This window comes from Pseudopodoces humilis, chromosome 9 (assembly GCF_049639895.1).
Source record: "Pseudopodoces humilis isolate 2021_Gansu_Grassland_sample_001 chromosome 9, ASM4963989v1, whole genome shotgun sequence".
NCBI lineage: Eukaryota > Metazoa > Chordata > Aves > Passeriformes > Paridae > Pseudopodoces > Pseudopodoces humilis.
Window position 1 is genome coordinate 24,142,850 of NC_142208.1, and position 20,748 is coordinate 24,163,597.

The 20,748-nt window shown below is 49.3% G+C and overlaps 3 protein-coding genes across 3 annotated transcripts; all 3 read right to left on the minus strand.

Moving 5' to 3' along the window:
- Positions 1-1,330: 1,330 nt before the first annotated feature.
- CALHM2 (calcium homeostasis modulator family member 2) lies at positions 1,331-8,048 on the minus strand. Its single transcript, XM_005520708.3, has 4 exons — positions 7,935-8,048; positions 6,777-7,082; positions 4,093-5,049; positions 1,331-4,009 (listed from the first exon to the last, which is right to left on the minus strand). Exons 3-4 carry the CDS (start codon positions 4,633-4,635, stop codon positions 3,593-3,595), a joined length of 960 nt encoding a protein of 319 aa, XP_005520765.1. The 5' UTR covers positions 4,636-5,049; positions 6,777-7,082; positions 7,935-8,048; the 3' UTR covers positions 1,331-3,592.
- A 2,734-nt stretch (positions 8,049-10,782) lies between these two features.
- Positions 10,783-13,145, minus strand: CALHM1 (calcium homeostasis modulator 1). The gene is made up of 2 exons (XM_005520876.2): positions 12,597-13,145; positions 10,783-11,250 (listed from the first exon to the last, which is right to left on the minus strand). Exons 1-2 carry the CDS (start codon positions 13,143-13,145, stop codon positions 10,783-10,785), a joined length of 1,017 nt encoding a protein of 338 aa, XP_005520933.1.
- Positions 13,146-17,907: 4,762 nt separating this feature from the next.
- Positions 17,908-20,748, minus strand: CALHM3 (calcium homeostasis modulator 3). The gene is made up of 3 exons (XM_005520877.1): positions 20,462-20,748; positions 19,300-19,558; positions 17,908-18,369 (listed from the first exon to the last, which is right to left on the minus strand). The coding sequence occupies exons 1-3, from the start codon at positions 20,746-20,748 to the stop codon at positions 17,908-17,910; spliced, it is 1,008 nt and encodes a 335-aa protein (XP_005520934.1).

The window sequence follows — 20,748 nt, forward strand, 5'->3', positions numbered from 1 at the left end:
CTTTTTTCTGGGCTGAAAAAAAGTTATCCCAATGTAACTTTCTGCTTGGAAAAAGACACAGGTATTTTGGGTAGTTAAAAAAAGTTGTCACTAATGTCAGTGTCTTATGGTCCATATCCTTACAATTCTGTATTTCTCTGACTTTCCACTGAGATGTGCATGTGATCAGCCACATGTTTTACAGGGGAAGAATTTGAGGCAAGGGGAAAACCAGGGTATGCAGACAGATGTGATTATCCAGTGAAGATCCTACCGAGTAGATGCCCAACTTTGAAATACCAAACTTGAAGAGTCTTAGTAGGTTACTCTAAACTCAAAACCAGAGCTCTGCAGGACACAACTCTTCTGCCTCTGTGAATGCCCAGTGTTGGCAAGGCTGGATGATTCAGCATTTATTTCACTCCCAAGTCCTTTGGGATCCAGAAACGAGTCATTTCACTTCTTGCCCCCAGAGAGAGCAGGGTGCTGTACTCAGATTTTGCTTAAGGGTCTTGTAGTAGAGGAGGCTGATTGCAACATCCAGTAGCAACTGCTGGTTTTTTTAAAGAGCACAGCTTTGATGATGGTGGCTCTTTCTTTTGATTTAATTAGTTGCATAATAGAACATGTAAATAAGCGTTGCAATAGAAACCAAGATCCCTCAGAGGTATTGTTTCTTCTTCACTACTGGGGCTATTATAGTCTCTATAGTAGGCAGGAAAAGTGAAAGACCTGTAATTCTCTGTACTGGAGGAGCCTGGCTTGACCCCATCTTGCTGGGAGCTGTGACCTGTGGGCTGCTATGTGATGGGATTGTTGTTGGTCTTTAGAGGAAAAGTAAAGGGTGTGAGCTTGCAGCTTGTGTGATCCAGCATGCCAGGAAGATAGGTGGCTCAATTTCACTCTTGGCATTTCAGTGAGAAATCTAATGTGGCTGCTTGTGCTTGTATGTAAAACCATGTGGGTTAATGTTCCTCACTCAGCATTGTCGCTGGGGGACACTGGGTGACATGAACAGCAGGGATATTCCTGAGGGTGCTGATGTGCCAGGAGAGGCAGAAACCTAGGGCTGTCTCAGGGGGGACCACACTCAGGGTGGCAGAGGAGAGGAGGAAAACCAAATCTCTGCAATTGCAAACAATTTTCTGAGTGTAGTGTCTTGCTCCACTCCTCACTGACAGCTGTCCACTCAAACATGCCTATCCAACAAGAGGGAGAAAACAGACTAGCCCCTAGTCCATCCCAGCACATGGAAAGAGAGTGTATTTAATGCATGAGAGAAGGGATGTAAAGAGAACAAAAGATGGTTTGTGTTCATGGTTTATTCTTAGGATAAAACTCCATTCTCAAGCATTGCGTGTCGTGCCCCTTTCCTTCAAAGGAAGGAAGGGGAAGAGAAGGAACCAGAGTAGAGGTGGTTCAAAGGAATAATTAAGACTATCAAGGAGGAAGGCAAGGGAAATAAAGGAAGTAAGAAGAACTCTGCTTTGTTTCAGCAAGTTACCTTGTGTTGGCTGTGTGGGGGTGGCGTGCGTATCTGCATGTTTGCACTCGAGGACCAGTGAGAAGAAATGCAAATTAACTCCCTTTCATCTCAAGTTAATGCAATTTCATTTAACTTCCATCTGATTATTTCTGTGGATTAGTTGATGGTGAGGCTGAGAGCCAAGCCTTCCCACAAATGCAAGGCAAATCTGTAGAGAGGCTGAACAGGGATCCTGGGATCTCATCCATTGAGCTGTGTTCCAGCCTCTTTATGTGAGGGAATAGTCTGCAGCTCATTCTTGCAAGACACCATACTTGTCAAAAGCTTTTAAACTAATTTTCTTTCCTTTGCTGCAATCGTGTATTGCAGCAAAATATACAAGATTTGTGCTACTCACTGCAAAAATAACTAGAAAGCCATGTTACTAATTTGTAATACATGGTAATGCTTTAAAACATTCTAGGATGGTCTGAATAGGAGAGGGTCTGAATCTTTAATAGAAAGAAAAAAAATAAGTTCCCAGTCCTTGAGTTCAAAGAGAATGTTAAATTATGCCTTTTATACCCCCCTGAAAAAAACTCAGAAGGCAATGAAAAATAACTCTCATTTAATAATTTATTTTGAATCTCCTTGTGTGTAAGCCCCTCTGAGTTCTGTGGGTTTGAGCTGGTTTTTGAACAACTTATTAAGGTTTTTTGGTAAATGGCACAGTGTAAAAGGAAGTTGTACCTATAATGAAACAGTTCAAGTAGGAAAAACAAACTTCTCTGTTGTGCCAGCTCTTTAAACAGTATTGAGTACACAGGACTGACCCCTGGGAGAAAAGGGACTGCAATGCCAGGGGAGCAGCCTTGAAGCCATAGTCACAGACTGTCATGGTGAGGGTAGTAATTTTACACCTTTCTGGTTTTGCTTTCCCAGAGGATGGCCAGGGCCATAATAGAGACATTCTGCTCCAGGGGCCAATTAAGGCAGTGGAAAGAGTTTTAGAAAATTCAGTGGTAGATGGGTAGGGAGAGGGCTGCTCCTCCATCCTGTTCCTGCTGTCCCCTTGTTGCTCCAGGGCTGCAGTCCCCGTGCTGCAGATGGGTGAATGGAATGTGCTCTTTGGGCTGGCAGCTTTCTTATCCCCTTCCTCTCTGAGAAAGGTCCTCCGTTAATACAACTGACTAACTATGGTTACTTGGTATATGCACTGTATGTATCTTTACATATACATATATATAAAGCTAATTCTGGTTGAGGTGTTCCAGCAGCTTGTAACCCAAACAAAGGACTCTCATCTGACAGCTGGATGAGAAATGCAATGAGTTGCAGACAGTGCTGTGGGTACTGATTCCTCTCAGTCTCCACCTCACTACCTTGCCCCAAAGCTGTTCTGCTGATAGTGCCTCCTCTGGGTTTATAGACTCATGGTGGTGACTCTTTGGGCTCATTAGAGATTGCCAGGCACTTCATTAAGAACAAAGGGAGTTTGGTGTCTTACCCAAATTTCAACTTGGTAATTACAGAGTGCCTTTCTGAATACCAGGAATAGTGGTGATACCTCCTGCTTTAGTCTCTGTTATTTGGTGTGTGGCTATTATTGACCCATCCCTTCTCAGATGCTATTGCAACCTCCTCGCCCCAGGAATTTACCCACTGCTTCCTTCTTTTAACTGCACTGTAAAGTGCTCTGGGACCTGCCTGTGTAACAGGCATCACACAAATGTATAAGAAGATATCAATGTCAATAAAACAAATAGATGTGGGATGGCTGGGGCTAACCCTGCTGTGGGGGAGGCAAGTGTGACTGCAGGAGTCACAGTGAGAAATGTGCTCATCTCTTGCTCCCTAAGGCTTCTGCTGGTGTATCAGGCAGTGGCTGCACTGGCAGCCTGGACGTAAGGGCTGCATCTGCTCTTTGCTCCCTTGTGTCTCTGGGAACAGCAGTGAGACTTGTCTCTGAGGGAGGGGTTCCTCGGGGTATTGCTTATCAGTCTCTGCCTTGAGGCTGTTGATTCCTGTTTACCTCTTGAGAGAAGTAATCCTGCTGGGAGGAATGTTCCCAGTGCATCCCTCAGCTGAGCACCGATACTGGAAAGCCTTCCAGGCACCCTGGGGAAGTGCTGCTGGTGCACATCTGTCTTAGGAAGCTAAAAACAGCAGTTCGTGGCCTTCTGGGGTTGGTCCGTTCCCTTCCACCCCTTTGGCCCATTTGTGGAGGCGGCTGTAGAGGGGGAAGCCCTTGTTCTCTCGGTAGATGTAGACACCTGTGATGGCATTCCACTGGGGGCTCGGCTGGACGCCCTCCACCGGGAACTCCTGCACCAGCTCCTTCTCCTCCTTGTCCAGTGCCACAAAGCCAAAGAATTGTTTCACATTCTTGGCTGCCAGGATCCTGGAGTGGACCTCGGCCGTGCGTCGGAAGAGCTTGTCCTCGTTGGAGCGGTACTGGGCCCAGTAGGCCTCCTGCCGGTAGCTCAATGGTGAGCAGCAGTGCTTCAGACACTTGGTGAGGAAAACCAGGACCGCAACGATGCCAATGAGCAGCCAGCCGAAGAGCTGGGAGAGAAGAGAGAGGCTGCATTAGGACATGGTAAGGTGGTCTTACCCACTCCCTGTGGCTTTCTCCCTGCTGGGCCTACCTGGGACTCATATCTCAGCCTCCGTGTCACCTCGTCCCTGAACTTGGTGAGGTTTGCTGGGACGTCTCTACAGGGGAACTTGGCCAGCACCTCGGCTCCATACTCAGCTGGAAACTTGTCCAGGGAGGACGGCTTGACAAACTCGCTGAGGGCACAGATGTAAGCTTCCCCACGCAGCAGCGAGATGACTGACCATGTGATGGGTGCCACAGATGCCCGGCCCATGATGGAGCCGAAGAGGAGGAAGGTGGCAGCAGCAGAGAAGTTCTTGGTGCCACGCTTGTGGCACTCGGCCACCAGGTTCCAGGTGTGGTTGTTCCAGATGACACCAATGAGGAAGAGGGCCAGGGCCGGGACACCGATAGCAGCCAGCCCATAGATGTAGTTGCGGGCAGGGGAGCATGGACAGTTGAAGGCGACAACAGAGAAGAGCTCCTCGCTCCCCACCGTGCCCAGGGCCACCAAACCATTGAAAATCATCACATCTTTGCTCTTGAAGAACAAGGAGAGGAAGCGGAAGTTCTCAGCGATGAGGGCGGCCATCTCGTCCGGGGGCTGAGAGATGCAGTGGGGGCAGTGCTGGCTCAGCCCCCAGCACTGGGGAACACTCCAATGGGGGATGAAGTGGCCTGGTGCTGGCTGATGAGCTGTTCCAGGAGCAGGACACCTTCGCTGATGTCCCTTCCTCCACCTGGTGTCCCAGCCTGAGGGACAGGAGCTGGTTGCTGATACCAGGGATACTTGAAAAGGGACTTTGCCTAAGCAGAATGTGAAACCTCAGCCATTTTAGTTTCCCATTAAGCCCTCCAAAAGCTTCACTACAGCAAAGATGACAGGTGGGACATCTCTTTCTGTCCCTCTCAATTGCATGTTTGTCCTCTTTCTGTTTGCTTTTAGTCACCTCCCACAGAGGCAATTACTGTCAGCATCACTGGCAAACTTGATGATCTCCCAAACCTGCAATGAAGGAGGATACCATGTTACTGGGAAAACTGGACCAGAGCACTGGCACTAGGATGTGTCCCCAGCCCTGCCACTGACTCACACTAGCCCAGCCACGTGGCACATGGGTGCTGGCATTGTGCTGCTTTGAAGGTGCTCTGTGCGGCTTTTGCCTCCCTCTTTAGAGCTTATGAGTTAATATTTATTAATAGACACAGGCATGTGAGGTAGGCAGCAAAGGTTGTTGTGAGACATCCCAGCAGATTTGGGAGCACAGAAATGTGGCATGGGAGGCCCAGGCAAGAGCAGCCTTTGTTGAGAAGGGTGAAGGGATGCTTGGGAGCTGTTGCTACCAACAAGAGAAGTTACTTTCTGGGAAATCTTATCCTGATATCCTAGGATACAAACAGCAAATGCTCATAGAGCTGGGACAGCAATTATGTTTTAGCTTTTGCTAGGATTAGGTGTGGCAGGATGATCTCCCATCCTGCAGCTGATTGACATAATCGTACTCCCTGTCCTGGCTTGCAGTCCCAGCTCAGCCTCTTATTTGCTGCCCTGAGACTGAGCCCCTCAACCTTCAGCCTCAGTGTCAGAGATGCTCTTTGGTGCCCTTTGCCTGTGTTATACCCCACCAACAGGGCTGCAGGCACTTGGGGCCAAGCAGGGAAAGGCATGTGCCCTGATTTTTATTAAGGGCATGGAAATAACTGGGGAATGTATCCACGTTTTCTGCAGCAATGTCCATTCTCTTATCCCATCTGCAAGCTGGATTCAATTAATTTCTTAGCTGACTTTCCATCAGTGCTGCATCCCCACAGGGTTTCTCCACAGGAAGCCTCAAGAACCTTGCAAGCTCTGGGGAACCCTCACCCCTGTGATGGAACCCGCTGGCCTCAGAGGAACTGGTGTCACCAGGGTTTGATTGAGACAGGAAGGACCTGGGTGCCCAACTAACCGTCACTGGCAGCTTGCACAGTGCTGGAAGTACCGGCACACATCTGGGGCTGCCTGGGAGCCATGGCCCACAGGGCTGCCCCAACTGCAGGGACATTCAGGCAGAAGAGACAAAGATACTTTAGTCCTTATAGTCCTTTGCACAAGGCTTGCTCTTACACTGTGCCTTAAATCATGACTCTGGCTCAGTTCATCTGCTGCCTCAACAAATCCTGGTTTACTCCCTTTCTCCATGGGCCAGGGGTGGGGAACGGGGGCAGAAACTTGGCCCCTTGTTCTTTGCTGTGTCAAACCCATGGCAATCCCTTTAAAGTCACACTGTGATATTATTGAGTTCAAATGTAAACAGCACTTAATGTCTCCCTTCAGCTTCCCAGTTTTCCATATGCAAAACTCCCTCTGCAAAGGAGACAGACCAGCAGAAAACTGCCACCACGTGATGGGAGCCAGGCCTCCATCTCCAGCTCCACGTTTGCAGCCAGATGCACAAACTTGCTCTAGCTCAAGCCTCTGTTGTTAGTTACCCACAAACAGCCCTGATAAACACAGCCCTCTAAGCTTCCTGACAGAGCCTGGCAAGTGACAAAGCAAAAGGACAAGGCAAAGAGGACCTGGCAAAGAGAAGTACTGGCTATTTAGAAGTTACCCTTCTTCTTGGTAGTTATGGTCTGGGAGAAAGGGTTGGGTAGAAGAAGAGGAGAGATATTGTTTGCAGCAGGTAAGTTTTTAGGAGCCTCTGTTTCAACACAATATATATGAAAACAAGAAAAAATTAAGTCACTTACTTGAAAAAGTTGTTGAAACCAGTTCTGGAGCCTTCTCAGCTGTGCTTTTTCACTCAGGCTCTGTTCGTGGGGGATTTCCAGCAGCACACAGGGCTGTGCAAGAGTCGGGGTGCAGCCGAGACTGGTCTGATGGGCGAATTGGAAGCTTTTGAAAATACCCTTAACAGTTTGCGAAAGCTTCCTCACTCAGTTTGAAACATGCCCTCCGCCGTCGGCTTTTGGGAAAAGGGAGGAGGTTGTTCTCAGGCTTGGGTGGGGCAAAGAACAGGCTCTTGGCTTCTGCTCTATGCACGGCTGAGGTTGTGCCTTTAAAAAAAAAAAAAAAAAAAAAAAAAAAAAAAAAGGAAATGAAAAGCTAAGAGAATACGTCACTGGAAAAAGCACATCGTGCTTTCTCAGACTCACGATGCAGATGTGCAATGGCTGGCCGGGATGGCGGGGAGTTCGCCTGGAGAAGGGCAGCGATGAGGCGCCTTGCAGGGGTGGAGAGGGGAAATGGTGGATCCCCCCAGCCTAGGGCTCGGATGCAGCCCCCAGGGGACGTAGTCATGTCGGTGGAGTCACACCAAGCAGGCAGGGGACAGCGAGGGAGAAGCCCATGGTCCCACGAGAAGGGGCAGAAACTTCTGCTTTAGCACATGGGAGCCGGCTGAGCCAGCGGGAAGGAGCCCGCCTGGGTGGGTTTTCGGGGCATCACAAGCTCTGTGTGGTGCCAGGTTCCGCTTCCCCAGGCAGGACCGAGCAGGGGGGCGTTGAGCAGGGCCGGGGGCCGTGTGTGCAGGGCTGGGCACTGCCTGATTTTTGGCGAGTGCGCTGCATTCCAGCCTGGCTCAACTTTTCCGCTCGCTGCGTCCTGTGCTTGAGCGATGCCTGCGAGGCAGCCGAGAGTGCCTCACTTTATCTTTGCTCCCTCCGCTCCGCCATCTGTCCCTCAGCTCCAGCTCCTGCCTGTTGCAGAGGCCGGAGGCCCCCATCCTCCTTCCCCACCCTCCTTTGCCGTCTTGTCTCCGGGGTTAAACTCAGCCGTCCCCAGAGAATGTCTTCAGCACAGCCAAATCTTCAGCAACACCCACGTTCCCCTCCGCCACGAGCAAATCTGGGCTCGGCCCAGCGCTGGCAGTTCAGCCGATAGGAATTTTGGACCGTCTTCCTTCCTACCTCCAGATCTGGGGTCCCCGAGCGGGTTTTTGCAGCTCCCAGTTGTTTGGGCGCGGCGCATCCCTCGGCACTCCCACACCCTCGGTGCTTGCCCGGGGCCGGCTCCCCTGCCGGCTCGCTGGGGACCGTGGGGTTTGCTCCGCGCCAGGGCCCTGAAACGAACCGGGATCAGCACCGGGACCGCAGCCTGGCTGAAATCCCAGGGACTGTGTCGGGTTCCCTGGGGAAGGCTCTCCTCCCAAAGGCAATGTCCCCAAATTGCAGCACGGAGAGGAGAACCCGTCTGATCTGTGAGGACTCTGCAACTGCTGAATTTGCTGCACGGGGGAAAAGCTCTAATCCTACTTAGTTAAAAGTCCAAAAGTTTCTCATTGCGGATGCATCTAGTAATTTTTATGCCTTAATGGCTATGTCATGGAGCCTGCCATCCCTCTGTGCTGCTCACCATCGAGGGGACTCTGAGCATGCCTTTCTCAGTGAGCCACAAACAGCACCGAACTGCAAATAATATGAGTGGAATCCACCTTTATCTTTTCATCTCCTTTGCTTAGTAAATCAGGTTTTGTGCCTATTAATTTCTGAGCAGGTGCATTAATTAAAGTTGGGGTGTGAAGATTAATGACAAAGCCATGTCACGCTCCTTTCTCCTGGGAGTTGGCCAGATTCAGCCTGCCCTTGACTATTGGCTTGCTGAGATGCTCTCACAGCAGCCAGGAGAATTTCCTCATTATTTTGGTCCTTTGTTCTCTTCTCCCCAAAGCCTTTGTGGAGTTACACACTGATAATTAAGGTTTATGCAAATGACAGTCACCTCAGTTGCTGGCCAGCCATAATAAAGTGTTTGAATTCAGATAAGAAAATTACGAAAATTAAGATTTTAACTAGAATAGGAGCAACTTAAAAAATTCAAGGTAAAAGAAACACGAAAATTTGAGGTAGGAGCAACATAGGTAGTTAATGATTACTAGATGCAGTTAGTTAAAAGCAAGGCTACATATCTTTTGCTTGTAGAAAAAAAATGTAAAATAGTCAACGATTGCCAAAATGAAATTAATAGCCCAAGGATGTCTTAAGTTGTATTTGTAGGAGACAAGAAGGATGCACTGTTGTGGAAGAGAAAGACACCATGGCCACATCTGCAAGCAAGAGATCTGAACTGTGTCCAAGAGAACCAGGAGAGCTTCCAACAGGACACAGTCGAAAAGTTCAAGCCCGAGGAAAAGCAAGATTTCATTAAAAAGACCCAGTCCCATTTCAAAAGAAGAACTGAGCATGCTCAGAGGAACGTGGAGCTCATTACCATACGAAATGAGCAGGCGGAGTTAGGCAATGAATATGTATAGATGTATTGTGTGATTTATGCATATGTAATGCTTTGGGGAATAAATTGAGTATAGGGGCAGTGGGGGACGCACGTCTTTGGGACATGACTCTGGCGTGTCACCCGGTAATAAACACATCCTCCCTAACCTTAAGTAGTTAGTGAGTCCTTTGTCCGTGATTTTACTGCTTCGGAACAAGAACACTGCAGCAGAAATTTCAAGTGGATGAACATCTCAGAAGGGACGTGGCAGGGCTAAAACTCATCCCTCAAAAGGGGGTTTGCCTTCTACATATTTGTAATAAAATCAGGGCCACTGGGAAATGCTCTTCCAGGTTGTGATTTCCATGGTCACCTCAAGGGCCTGCGTCCAGTCATCTTCTGTTTCTATGGAAGTGGACAGCCACCTTGTATTGTGTAATGTTGGCAGTGACTTCCCAGCTTCACCTCTGAGGGCCTGGGCTGGCTGCTGCTGGCGGCCAAGCACTGGCAAAACCCTTCAAGTCACACAGCCTCAGCACCTCAGACTTGGCCTGGGGGCTCTTCCAGTCCTTTGCATTGCATCCATGTAAAGAAACACCAACAGCTTTTGTAAATAGCTTTTATAAATCCTGGTGTCTGAGCACAGACCTTGAATGGTAAGCCTGAATTATTTATTTGGTTCCTTAAACAAACACCCAGGTGGGTTTTTAACAACAGTCTTTGTGTCAGAGAGAGATACAGGAAAAATTGTAAGGACTAATTGTCCTGAGGTGGATTTGTGGCAGGGTGTTGGCCTGGCCCCCTCTCCACTCCCTGCTGCTGAATGCTAGCTGCTCTCCTTGTTTGGACACTTCCCTCAAGGAGCATCTCTGTGTAATTCTCATTTAATGGTGCCTGTAACACCAACCATACTGTTCCTATCACATGTAGTGCGATATGGGATATCTCTTCACTACTCATTGCTTTGGTCAAATTTATTTTAAAGCTTTTCTTGGCTTGAGAGCCGTGTGTCTGTGGGGAAGTAGTGTGTGGAGGGGTAATGTGATCTTTTAGGGTTTCACAAATTGGCAGGAGAAAGGGGCACTCCCAGCTTGTTTCCCTACCAGGGTATTTTTAATACTGCCTAAACCCACATGCACTGCTCAGTGCTGAGCACGTCATGAAAGAGAGGAAGTTTTGCATATCTGGTAGTGTCTGTCTTGGCAACTGCCACAACACAAACCTGGTGCTCAGTGGTGTGGGACACATGGCACATCTGGCTGCCACACTGCACCCTTCAGCATCTCTGGGGCTTGTCTATCATGGCCTTGAAAAATTGTGTCTCCTGGCACAAAACTTGTTACGTGAATTATTACGATGCTATAGGACTGGATGTGAGAGCAGATGAGAGCAGGTGGGATCACACTGGCACCACTGAGCCCATTGGGTGCCTGTTCCCCTGCAGCAGCTGTGTCACTGACCCTTTCTGTGCCCTGGCTTATTCTGCCCTCTCTGCAGCCCATCTCACAAGAACGTGATTCTGCCTCTGCACAGCCCTGCAGTCCCTCACACCCAGCTGTAGTAGGCAGCTGTCTCTCTTTGGGGTGCAGAGGGGTGCTTGGGGGGCTGCCCTTCTCCTGCCCAGCCATTTCCAGCAGGAAGGACAGGTGGGTGGAGGTGCAGTGGGGGCTTGCATCGGTGCCAGCTCTTCAGGGCCATGTTCATGGTGCCCTGGTCGGTGATGCCCAAGAGCTTCTCAGCAGCTTCCCCTGCATCGGCAGGAGCTTTCCTGGGCAGGTGGTAGCGAGCAGCCACCAGGTCTGTGCTCATGCCCTCGAAGAACTGCTGGATGCAGACCTTGGCAAAGCTCCTGGCGTGCTCCGCACACGTCTCATCGAACAGCTTGCGCTCGATGTCGATGTAGTGGGACCAGTATCTGCTCTTCAGGAAGGCAGCCTGGCTGAAGCAAGGCCGAAGCGATCTGACCAAGAAAGCCAGAGTGGTCATCAGCAGCACAAAGCACCAGCCCAGAGCCTGCAGGGATGAAGGGGAACCAGAGCTGTCACAGGCAGGCAGAGCACAGGCCCAGCAGAACCAGTTTGGGCTGTTTGACATTTGGCTGCCTGTTTGTGTTTGCACTGCAAAACTGTAGAGGAGAAGGAGGCCCTATGAACCATTTACACTGAAATTTTGTTCAGTGCATCCACTTAGGCAGCACTTCTTGCTTCTTGCCTTGTAGAGCATCAGCAGGTACTGACCATAAATAACACCAGGGCTGAATCCTGTGCCCAGCCCTTGGTTCTGCCTCTGATAGGATGGTGCCTCACCTAGGTCTAGGATAGGCTGTGTTCTCTGACTTGCAGTATTTTCCCAGATACTCCCTGGTTTATGCAGCTGTCTAACTCTTTTTCTGAGCTGTTGAACTTAGTAACATCTACTGTGAGTGAGCAGCAGTGAAAGTTCCCCTGTTAATGGGGTCTGACAGGAAGGGTGAGATGAGGGCAGAGCCTGGACCAGTCTGTCTTGTTCACCATCAGTCTTAGCTCAGGCTGCCTCCAGGCTGTACTGGCAGAGTTCGTGAGGTTCAACCTTCCTGGAAATGCAGCCCCTAAAAGAGCACCTGGGGGGAAGTTCTAGGTGGAACCTCTTGTTTTTCAGCTCCCAGTACTTTCCAGTTGGGGTCAGCCCAGGAAAATCTGTTTTGAGTCTTTGGATAAGTCCCTGTGGTTCCATTTCTCTTAAAGAGGATAGTAATTCCTCTCTGCCCTAAGGACATCAGGCAGAAGGGCTGCTTATAAATGGGAGTGCATGAGTGACAGGTGTTTCAGACCATCCCGTTTCCAGCATGGCCAGGAACAGAGGGCTTGAGAGGAATTAAGCACAGGACAAGTGGTTAGCAGCATATCTTCATGTGTGGTTCCCCTGGATGGTTTATAAACACACACTGGCTGTTCCCATGCAGCAGCAGAGACAAGGGGCATAGATGGCTATCGGCCAGTTGCTTGCACATGTTGTAATAAGAAGTAACTGATGGGTTATTGGAGAGGGTGACAACCTACCAGCCACTGAGTAAGATCCATCTCAGCCTCTTCAGAACTTGCTCTGGATAAATACATGCAGATTTGTCACTGCTCTGCAGCCCTGGGCTTCCCAGGCAGGAGAGGGGGCCAGTTATCAAGCTGACCTACACAACAGCCTCTACACCACACTGGAGGCATAACTCCACAGAGCTGAATCTGAGCACCTTGTACCCCTGCGAAATCAGCAGCCTTTCCTGCTGCAGCTTGATTTCAACAAGGAGATTCTCTTGAGGGGAGAGGTAAGGCTGGCAGTGCCTAACCCCAAGCCACCAGTGAGAGCACGGCCATGCTGCCTCTTACCTGTGAGATGCAGCGCAGGTACCTGACTGCCACTTCATTGGCAATGAGCTGCTGCCCATTGTAGATGTCCTTGCAGGGGATTCGGGCAAGGACCCGCTGTATCTCCCCCTGGGAGAGGTGGGGGTGGCTGGCATTGCCCAGGGTCTCCACGGGCACTGAGGTGCAGAAGGCACAGGTGATGCACTTGCCGTCCAGCAGTGTCACCGACACCCAGACCGCGGGGGCGATCATGGCCCGCTGTGCCATGGAGCAGAACATGTAGCGCAGGACAGCCGGGTCCTTCCCCCGCTGGCCCTGCGGCCGCCTCCACTCCTCTGCCAGCATCGAGATGTTGTTGTTCAGCACAAACCCCAGCAGGAACAAGATGAAGGGAGGCACCAGGAGGATGCCCAGCCCATAGGCCAGGTTGTAGTGTGGCAGGCAGGGGCAGTTGAAATCAAAGGCTGAGTACATCTGGGTGCTGGCAAGGGCCATGATCCCACAGATGCCGTTCATGAAGGACTCCTGGTTGGACTGGAAGAACTGGAAGATCATCCGAAACTTGTCCATCTTCACTTGATTCTTTCCCCCACCAGGGTCCAAGATGTGGCCTCAGTTATTTCATTCTTTCAGATTTCCTCTTCAAAGATGGCATCACCAAGTTTCTGTGCAGTTCTCTGTTTCATTCATGCACTCTTATAACCACACTATTTAAAGCAGAAAATGAAAATATTTTTTCTGCTGATTTTACTGCCTACAAAAGTTTAGAGTTTGCTTTCTCCTTCTCTTCTTTGTATGTGGGACCTGGGTTATTTCTGGTTTGCAAAACCTGATTTCATTCTTCTTTATATCCCCATTTCTGCAGCCTCTCAGCCACCAGTCCTCTTTGCTGGAGGGTGCAGGTGTTACCATGGCTGTGTCCTCTCTAGAGCACTTTGTGCCCTGGGCAGAGTTGGCTGATTGGCCTCTTTGAACCTGTTTGCAAATGCTGGGGGTGGGTGCTCCTCCCAGGATGGAATGGGACACCCCACCTCTGCAGTGCTGGCACACATGATAAAACTGTATTCCAGAGCTTCCCCCTTCTCTCTGTGTGTCTGCTTTGCCTCAGCAGCATCTGAAGCAAGCAACTTGCAGGCCTGCCAGCCCCTACTTCTGTACCTGCTTCACTGGCAAATACCTCTTCTTTCTTTTATTTTGCAGAGGGAAAGGAAAAGAAAAGAAATCAGAGGAAGGAGAGGTAACAGCTTGGCTTCTACAGAACAAATCTAAAAGAAGTGGATGGTGTTGGTGGTGTTCTCCCACATCTCAGTTCCCAGTTCGCAAAGCAGCCTTGGTGCACTCAGTTGCTCCCTCAAGCTGGCCAAAAGATGGGGGATTACTGGGACTACAAGTGGCTGTAAAACAGATGGTGGCAATTGCTCAGTTGCTCCTGTCCAGGCACCACCTGAGCTGTTGACATGAGGATTAAGACACATCTGACTGGGCACCAGTGTGACTGCAGTGGTGGCTGTGGGACATGTCACCAAGGGAAGCTGTACATAGGTGGGTGGCACACGGAAAATGCAGGAGAGGTACTCTCCCCCAAAGTTTTGCAGTGTGTCAGTACAGAGGTAGGAAGCCAGACCAGGTGTTTTAACCATTAGTCAGTGCTGCAGGTTCTGAATCTGCCCCACACCTCAGCTGATTGTGCTGAGTTCACCCTGAGATGCCACCGCAGAGGTGAGCACAGAGCGTGTGGGTAATAACCTGAGCAGTCTTAGCTCTGCTTGCTGTGGAGAGGTTAATTGCATGATCTCATCAAATGGGAAGAGGTTTTACTGCATGAATACAGATGAGGCCTATTGTATTGCTAGCTAAGAGCTCAGACTGGCTTCTCTTATTCACCTGGAAAGTGGCTCTTTGAAGGGCAGTTCACATCAAAGCCTGCGTGAATCAACCCTGTAAAAAGCTGAGAGCTTTTTGATCTCCAGGAAAACCCTGCCTTTTATTAAACATGAATAAAGGGCCTGAACCTGCTTGGTGTACAGCACTACATTTCTAACTGAAGCCAACAGGAGGTCAGTGGGAATCAAAAAAGAGCCCATAGAAGACAATGTCTGGGTCTTTCTTTCCATGTTGCCTTGGTAGGAAGGACTTTATTTTCATGAGCTTCCCAACAGAAAGTTCACTCCAACTGACTTGCAAGGGAAGGCAGAGCTGAGGATTCCTCCCAAATCCCAACCTATCTGTGCTCTGGAAACCATGTCCTGAAAGAGATGGTACATACCCAAGCCCCTCCCAGGACCTGGTCCTGCACCTGCACACCAAGACAGACTCCAAGGTGTGGAGTTCAGGAGGGCTTTGCATGTCCCAGACAGTGTAGGATATAGAAGGGAGGGATGTGAAAGCTGTAACAATTCCCATCAGGAGAGTTTAGGAAGTGACTGGGGAATTTGTCTTTGAAGTCAGGCTCTTGGCAGGTGAGGATCCCTAGGGATGCTGGACATAACTCCAGGTCAGGCATCAAAACAGCCCTGAGAGACAGAGAGCTGCTAAAGTATGTGAACGACCCTCTCTTCCCCAACTTCCAGAGGAGGGTACACACTCTTAATAGAGCTGGTGGGAAGAGACCTCCAGAGATTTTTTGGTTTACCCACCCAACAGTCCCGGCACAAAGAGTGTTCAGGCTCACGTGTAATCGTGATGTGAATATTTCCATAGATGGAGGTACCATAGACTTTCTGGGCAAGCCTTTCCATCACCCTCAAAATCAATGTTTTCTTCTGTTTAAATGGAATTCCCTGCAATTTGGATTTATTGCCTCTTGTCCTTTCATGGGGTGCCAGATACCACTTTCCACAATGGAGGAGAGTTCTTGGGCTTTAGAAGGAAACACAGCCTTGGCACACCCATGACCCCAGACAACTGGAGCTACTCAGACCAGACCAGACTCTCCCAGCAGAAGGTGAACCTTCGCAGACCTTCAAAATCTGTGCAGCACCCTTATAAACCCTCCTGTTTTCTCCCTCCTGGTACAGATAGCAAATCTGTTCCTCTTCCCCTTTTTAGCCTTTCATATTTTGTGGACACACTGGCATGACTTTAAACCTGAGAACATGGAAAGCAGCATGCAAATGGAGCTGCAGACCTCAGCTCTGAGTGTGTTAGGAAAATACCCAATTTTACTAGTACGGAATGCTAGTACGGAGTCCAAACTGAGCTGCAGCCTCAGATTTGTGATGTTGTGTCTGATAAAAGTAAACCAGAGACACAATTCAAAGTGTAGTGCTGATTTCAAATAAAGTTCAGAAGCTCCCTGGATCTAAAGAGCTCCTGGGGAGAAGATCACTCTGTTTTTCCCTACCAACATGGGCCACAGCTGGCTCTGTGCACTCTCCTAGCATATCCAAGGGAACTCAGGGGTTCATCCAGATCTTATTTTTCTATGTAAATAAGAAAAGCTCTGCAGCCCATCCCTCTGCACCCTGCAGCTCCAGACAGGGCCTCAGTGGGAAAAGGGGTGCAGCTGCCCATGGGTAGGATATGGAGTTATTTTGCCTCCCAATGTTTTACCCAGTACATCCTCATTCTCTGGCTTGTGCATACAAACATCCTGGGGAGGAAGTGACTCACCTGCCAGTAGCTTGACAAGTCAATTTGGGGGATTAATATGCATTTTCATTTTGATCCCTCATTTTGGATTTAGTCCCAATGTGGTGGCAGGTTTCTCTGCCCCTATCCCACCCTCTTCTTTCCTCCTGGAAACCCTGCTTACCCCACCTACCCATGCACACCCAAGGAGACATTTCTTCTTCATCCCCACCTCCTCCCAGCCCCTTCACGTTGCACCTCCCCCTCCAAGAGACAAAGTGGGCATCAGTGTGAGGTTCAGCCTGGAGGGATAGATGTGTTCTGGGTTAGTTTACAGTAAAGACTTTAATGCATCCAAGCAGCAGTGTTGGACAGAAGTATCAGACAAACTTGTCACATATAGGGAACACCTTACAAGAGAAAGGCCTTGTAAAATCATGGTTCAGGTCTTGTTACTTCAGCTAAGTGTAGCTAGCAGCTACTCGATCTTGAGAATAGAGAAAAGTTCATTAACATAACAACCTATTATTGGGGAGAAAAACAAGTGCACCTGTAATAGCAAAGGATCTGTTCCATGAGAATCAGTAGGAAAAAGTATGCAAACATTGTTAGAGAGAAAAGTTTTGATTGACATGTACACTCAACATTACCAACCAATGAACTGAGTTCCTAACCAATTGGAATTAAGCACGGTACCTTCTGATAACCATATAAATATAAGCTGTGTGCAATAAAGATTGGGAAATGATGGAAGAAGAAACAGGTGTCATTGTTCATCTCTACTACGGCACAAACTGGAAAAGGCAGGTGAGAAAGGAATTATCATTAAAGGCTCAGAGATGAGGTTACATTCAAGGAGTTTTGAAACTATGGATGGAAATGCCCAAATAGGTGTTGCAAGGATGGTCCTCTGGAGATGTTGGTTTGTATTCAAATCTAGCAGAGGAGTGTTTAAAATCTGTGTTCAGACTTCTCAGGCAGTCAGTGTGTCCTTTCCATGGCTTAGCACCAGGGCTTACAGCAGCTACATAAACCTCAGCATAGCCCCGTGGTTGTGTTACACAAAGCCTCCATCTTCTGTTCCTTCTTCAAATCCAGCTCAATCCAGTCCTTATTCAGATAAGTCTTCAATTAAAGTTATGCTGCTCCATGAATTTCAGTGTGTTGCCATATTTCATTTTTAAAATGCATGGAAGTAGTGATGGGTTGTTGGAGGCTGGCAGAACAGTTTGACAGCTGAGCTGGGGACAGCCAGAGTTCTCAGCAAATGGGAAAATGTAGGAGGTGGCTTTGCCTTTTTGAGTAAATATGTTGGTGTGGTACTAAGAAATTCTGTGGTACTAATTTCTGTGTCAGCTCTGATAACCTTCGGAGCCAGATTTTGCTGGCGTAGTCAGAAGCTCCTCACACCTCTGTGTGTGCATGATTTGTGTATGCAGCCAGATGTTGCTGCCGTGGTTAAATCCTTCCTCAAGCCAGAACACTTTTATTGCAGCTGTAAGAAGCTGCAAACTCTTTGATATGGCAAAAGTGCTCCACAGAGCATGAGAAATGTCATTAACAGTGACAGCATCTGGGATCCTTGGACCCTCAGAAGTAGCTGACTTTGGAGGTTTTGCCAGGCATGCCCTGGAGTGGAACCTTTGGTGGAGTTTCGGAGGAAGGTACGAGCACCACTGTCATCTGCTGCTGTCAACTGCTGGTCCTTGCTTTGTGCAGAGGTTTGGCAATGCTCCAATGTGTCTGCAGGACAAAACCCCCTTTACACATTGGCGTGCTGAGGGAATTTGGAGTGTGAGCTGGCACTGTCTGCCCAGGACAGAGGGGATCTCTCTCGCACCAGAGGATGCCTCTGGTGTGCCTGGCTGACATCCAGGGGAGGTTTCTCATAGTACCACGTTTTCAGAAGTTTGTTCACCTGGTCCTGATCTGTGATGCCCTGGAGAAGGTCTTCCTCTTCTTCAGCCCTCTCGCCCTCCCTAGGCATGCTGAAGCTGTGCAGTTTGATCTCTTGCCGCATGCTTTCAAAGAAGTGGAGGATGCATTTGTGAGCAAAGAGCCGGCTGTGCTCACAGCAGGTTTCCTCAAAAATCTTTTGCTCGATGTCAATGTAGTTGCTCCAGTGACGTGCCTGCAGGAGGGTGGCCTGGTTGAAGCAAGGTCTGAGCCAGCGGGCAAGGAAAGCTGCTATGATAAGGATCAACAAAATGCTCCAGCCGAGTGCCTGTGTGGTGAGAAAGAAGCAGTGACACAGGAACAAGACAGACACAAGGACAGGCACAAGCTCTTTGCCTGTATCAGTGAGACAGGGAGCTTGTGTAACTGGAGGGGAAATGTGATATATCTGAACTCCTGTCTTTGATCTGTCCCTGTAGTCCAGCACCCCATACTGCACCCAGAGGGTTGGTGTAATCTCCTCCCAGAGAATATGGGATATTTATCTGTGCATCAATCATTCAGTAAGGATAACTGATTGCAAGGTTGCCTGGAACTGACAGGCATTTGCTATGAGCATAGGAGTGCCCCAGGGAAAGGGGACTTTAGTGCTGTCCTTTGGCATTTCCTTATCTCCAATGATCTTCCTCTACCACCTACATTAACTCCAGGGCCCAGGAGCCCCCACAGCAGTGTGCAAGACAGCCCAGACTATGGGTAGCTCCCTTTGATGAGAAGGAAGGGCTTGTTTACAATGATCTTCCACCAGTCTTGATGCCTGACCTGGTACTTCTATACCAAGACCTGAAGCCAGTCAGGGCTCCACTCTCAATTGGGCCCTGTTCTATTGCTCCTGAGCAAGCTGTTTTCATCCGTCTAAGCTTGCACTGTTCTTAAAACAGTGGGTTCTGTCTGCAGGGTTAGCAGTTAGGAAGATCTTTTGACACTGAACAGGGCTTTAGAAGACACAACTTCTTTTATTATCTGGGTATAGCAGCTGCTGGTTCTTTTATTAAACCATTCATCATTTCTTTCTTTTTCCCTACCTGACTCAGATTGTCACTTAGGATAGCAACATTTGGAGGCAACAAGAAGCACAGAGCAGCCTTGCTCCCAGCCTGACCACAATGAAGTGATGGCAAATCAAGGAAGGGCAGGAGCAGATGCCACATGCCTGGTCACCCCACCGAGATGAGAGGCTCTGCCAGCAGTGACCCACCTGGGACCAGCAGCGCAGGTACCTGGACACTGCCTTGTGGGACGTGTTGCTCCTCATGAGCTCGTCCTCATCCTTGCAGGGCACCTTGGCCAGCAGCTGCTGCACCTGTGCTGTGCTCACATTGGCAAAGCCTGCAAACTTCTCAGGATCCACAGAGCCACTGAAGGCACAGATCAGGCATTTGCCATCCAGGAGGGTGACTATGATCCAGACAACAGGGGCAACCATGGCTCGCTGCATGATGGAGGAACACATGTACCTGGAGCAGTAGAGAGAGAGTGAGTGGGTTAATGCTGGGAGCTTTCTCCTCATCCAGAGCCTGAGGGATGCAGACTGTCCTGTGCCAAGCTGTCTTTCTAGACCCAGGGAATGGACTCTAGGGCTGCCCTCAGCATTGTTTCAGCTGATGCTACTTCTGCTCTGGGATGTCTTTGCTGGTTCTGCCTCTCAGGGAAACCTGCACTAGCACATGGCAGTGCTCTGAGTGCTGTCTGCACTCAGTGCACAGTCCCTTCATCATGTGCTTGCCTTGACTGTACCCATGTCTCCCATGCACAGATCTTTGTCAGCTCTCTCTTGTCTTCCACATTCACACTTCCTTTTCTCATCAGTTTCAATCTGGAATGTCTTCCTTTTTTCCGCAGCCCTTTTTGCCCCTCTCTGAGCCAACCTGTGTATTGCATAAAGCTTTGCATATAACACATGGGATATGATTCTCCTCACCATTCCAGCAGTACAAATTAGTAAAAAACTCAGGTGAAGGGAGTGGGACCATGAGGCTTTTGATAAAGAATGACTGTGATGAAAATGCCACACCTTCTGAATATTTAAAAGGAAATGCCTCATCTTTTTGCACATGGAAGCCACAGGAGACACCCTGTGAGCGCATGACAGAGCAGCAGCAATGCAGTTTCCCAGGGTGGCAGCACAAGCCCAGGTGTTGAGGCACTCCTGCTCTCCTTAGCTGGGATGGAACGAGACTGCCTTAATTTCTGCTGGTTGTAAATGCATTTCCCATACCCCTTCCCCTCTGGGATTGTGGGGAGAGGTCTCAGGAGATGAGCTTACAAGAAAATTAATCTACCAGGAGGATCAAAGCTATGAAGAAAGACAGCTAAACTGGAGGTGAGAAGAGGGATGCCATAGCCGCTGCATGCCCCACCTGATGACAGCTAGGTCCTTCTTCCTGCGCCCTGGTGGTCGCCTCCACTCCTCCAGCATCACCAGGGACTGTCTGTTGAGGATGAGGCCACACAGGAAGAGGATGATAGGAGGTATGAACATGATCCCCAGGCCATAGGCCATGTTGTACTGGGGCAGGCAGGGGCAGCTGAAGTCAAAGCTGGTGTACATCTTTACACTTGCCAGGGCCAACAGCCCACAGATCCCGTTCATTACAGACTCCGAGTTGGACTGGAAGTACTGGAAGATCATCCGGAAACGGTCCAT

What these genes read in the sequence shown, in the direction of transcription:
- CALHM2 (XM_005520708.3), bottom strand. Translation starts at nt 4,635, where the DNA reads ATGGCCGCCCTCATCGCTGAGAACTTCCGCTTCCTCTCCTTGTTCTTC. An exon ending in GGCTGAGATATGAGTCCCAG is followed by an intron (nt 4,010 to 4,092) that starts GTAGGCCCAGCA and finishes CTTCTCTCCCAG; the next exon opens with CTCTTCGGCTGGCTGCTCAT.
- CALHM1 (XM_005520876.2), bottom strand. Translation starts at nt 13,145, where the DNA reads ATGGACAAGTTTCGGATGATCTTCCAGTTCTTCCAGTCCAACCAGGAG. An exon ending in ACCTGCGCTGCATCTCACAG is followed by an intron (nt 11,251 to 12,596) that starts GTAAGAGGCAGC and finishes TCATCCCTGCAG; the next exon opens with GCTCTGGGCTGGTGCTTTGT.
- CALHM3 (XM_005520877.1), bottom strand. Translation starts at nt 20,748, where the DNA reads ATGGACCGTTTCCGGATGATCTTCCAGTACTTCCAGTCCAACTCGGAG. An exon ending in AAGGACCTAGCTGTCATCAG is followed by an intron (nt 19,559 to 20,461) that starts GTGGGGCATGCA and finishes CTACTGCTCCAG; the next exon opens with GTACATGTGTTCCTCCATCA. An exon ending in ACCTGCGCTGCTGGTCCCAG is followed by an intron (nt 18,370 to 19,299) that starts GTGGGTCACTGC and finishes CTCACCACACAG; the next exon opens with GCACTCGGCTGGAGCATTTT.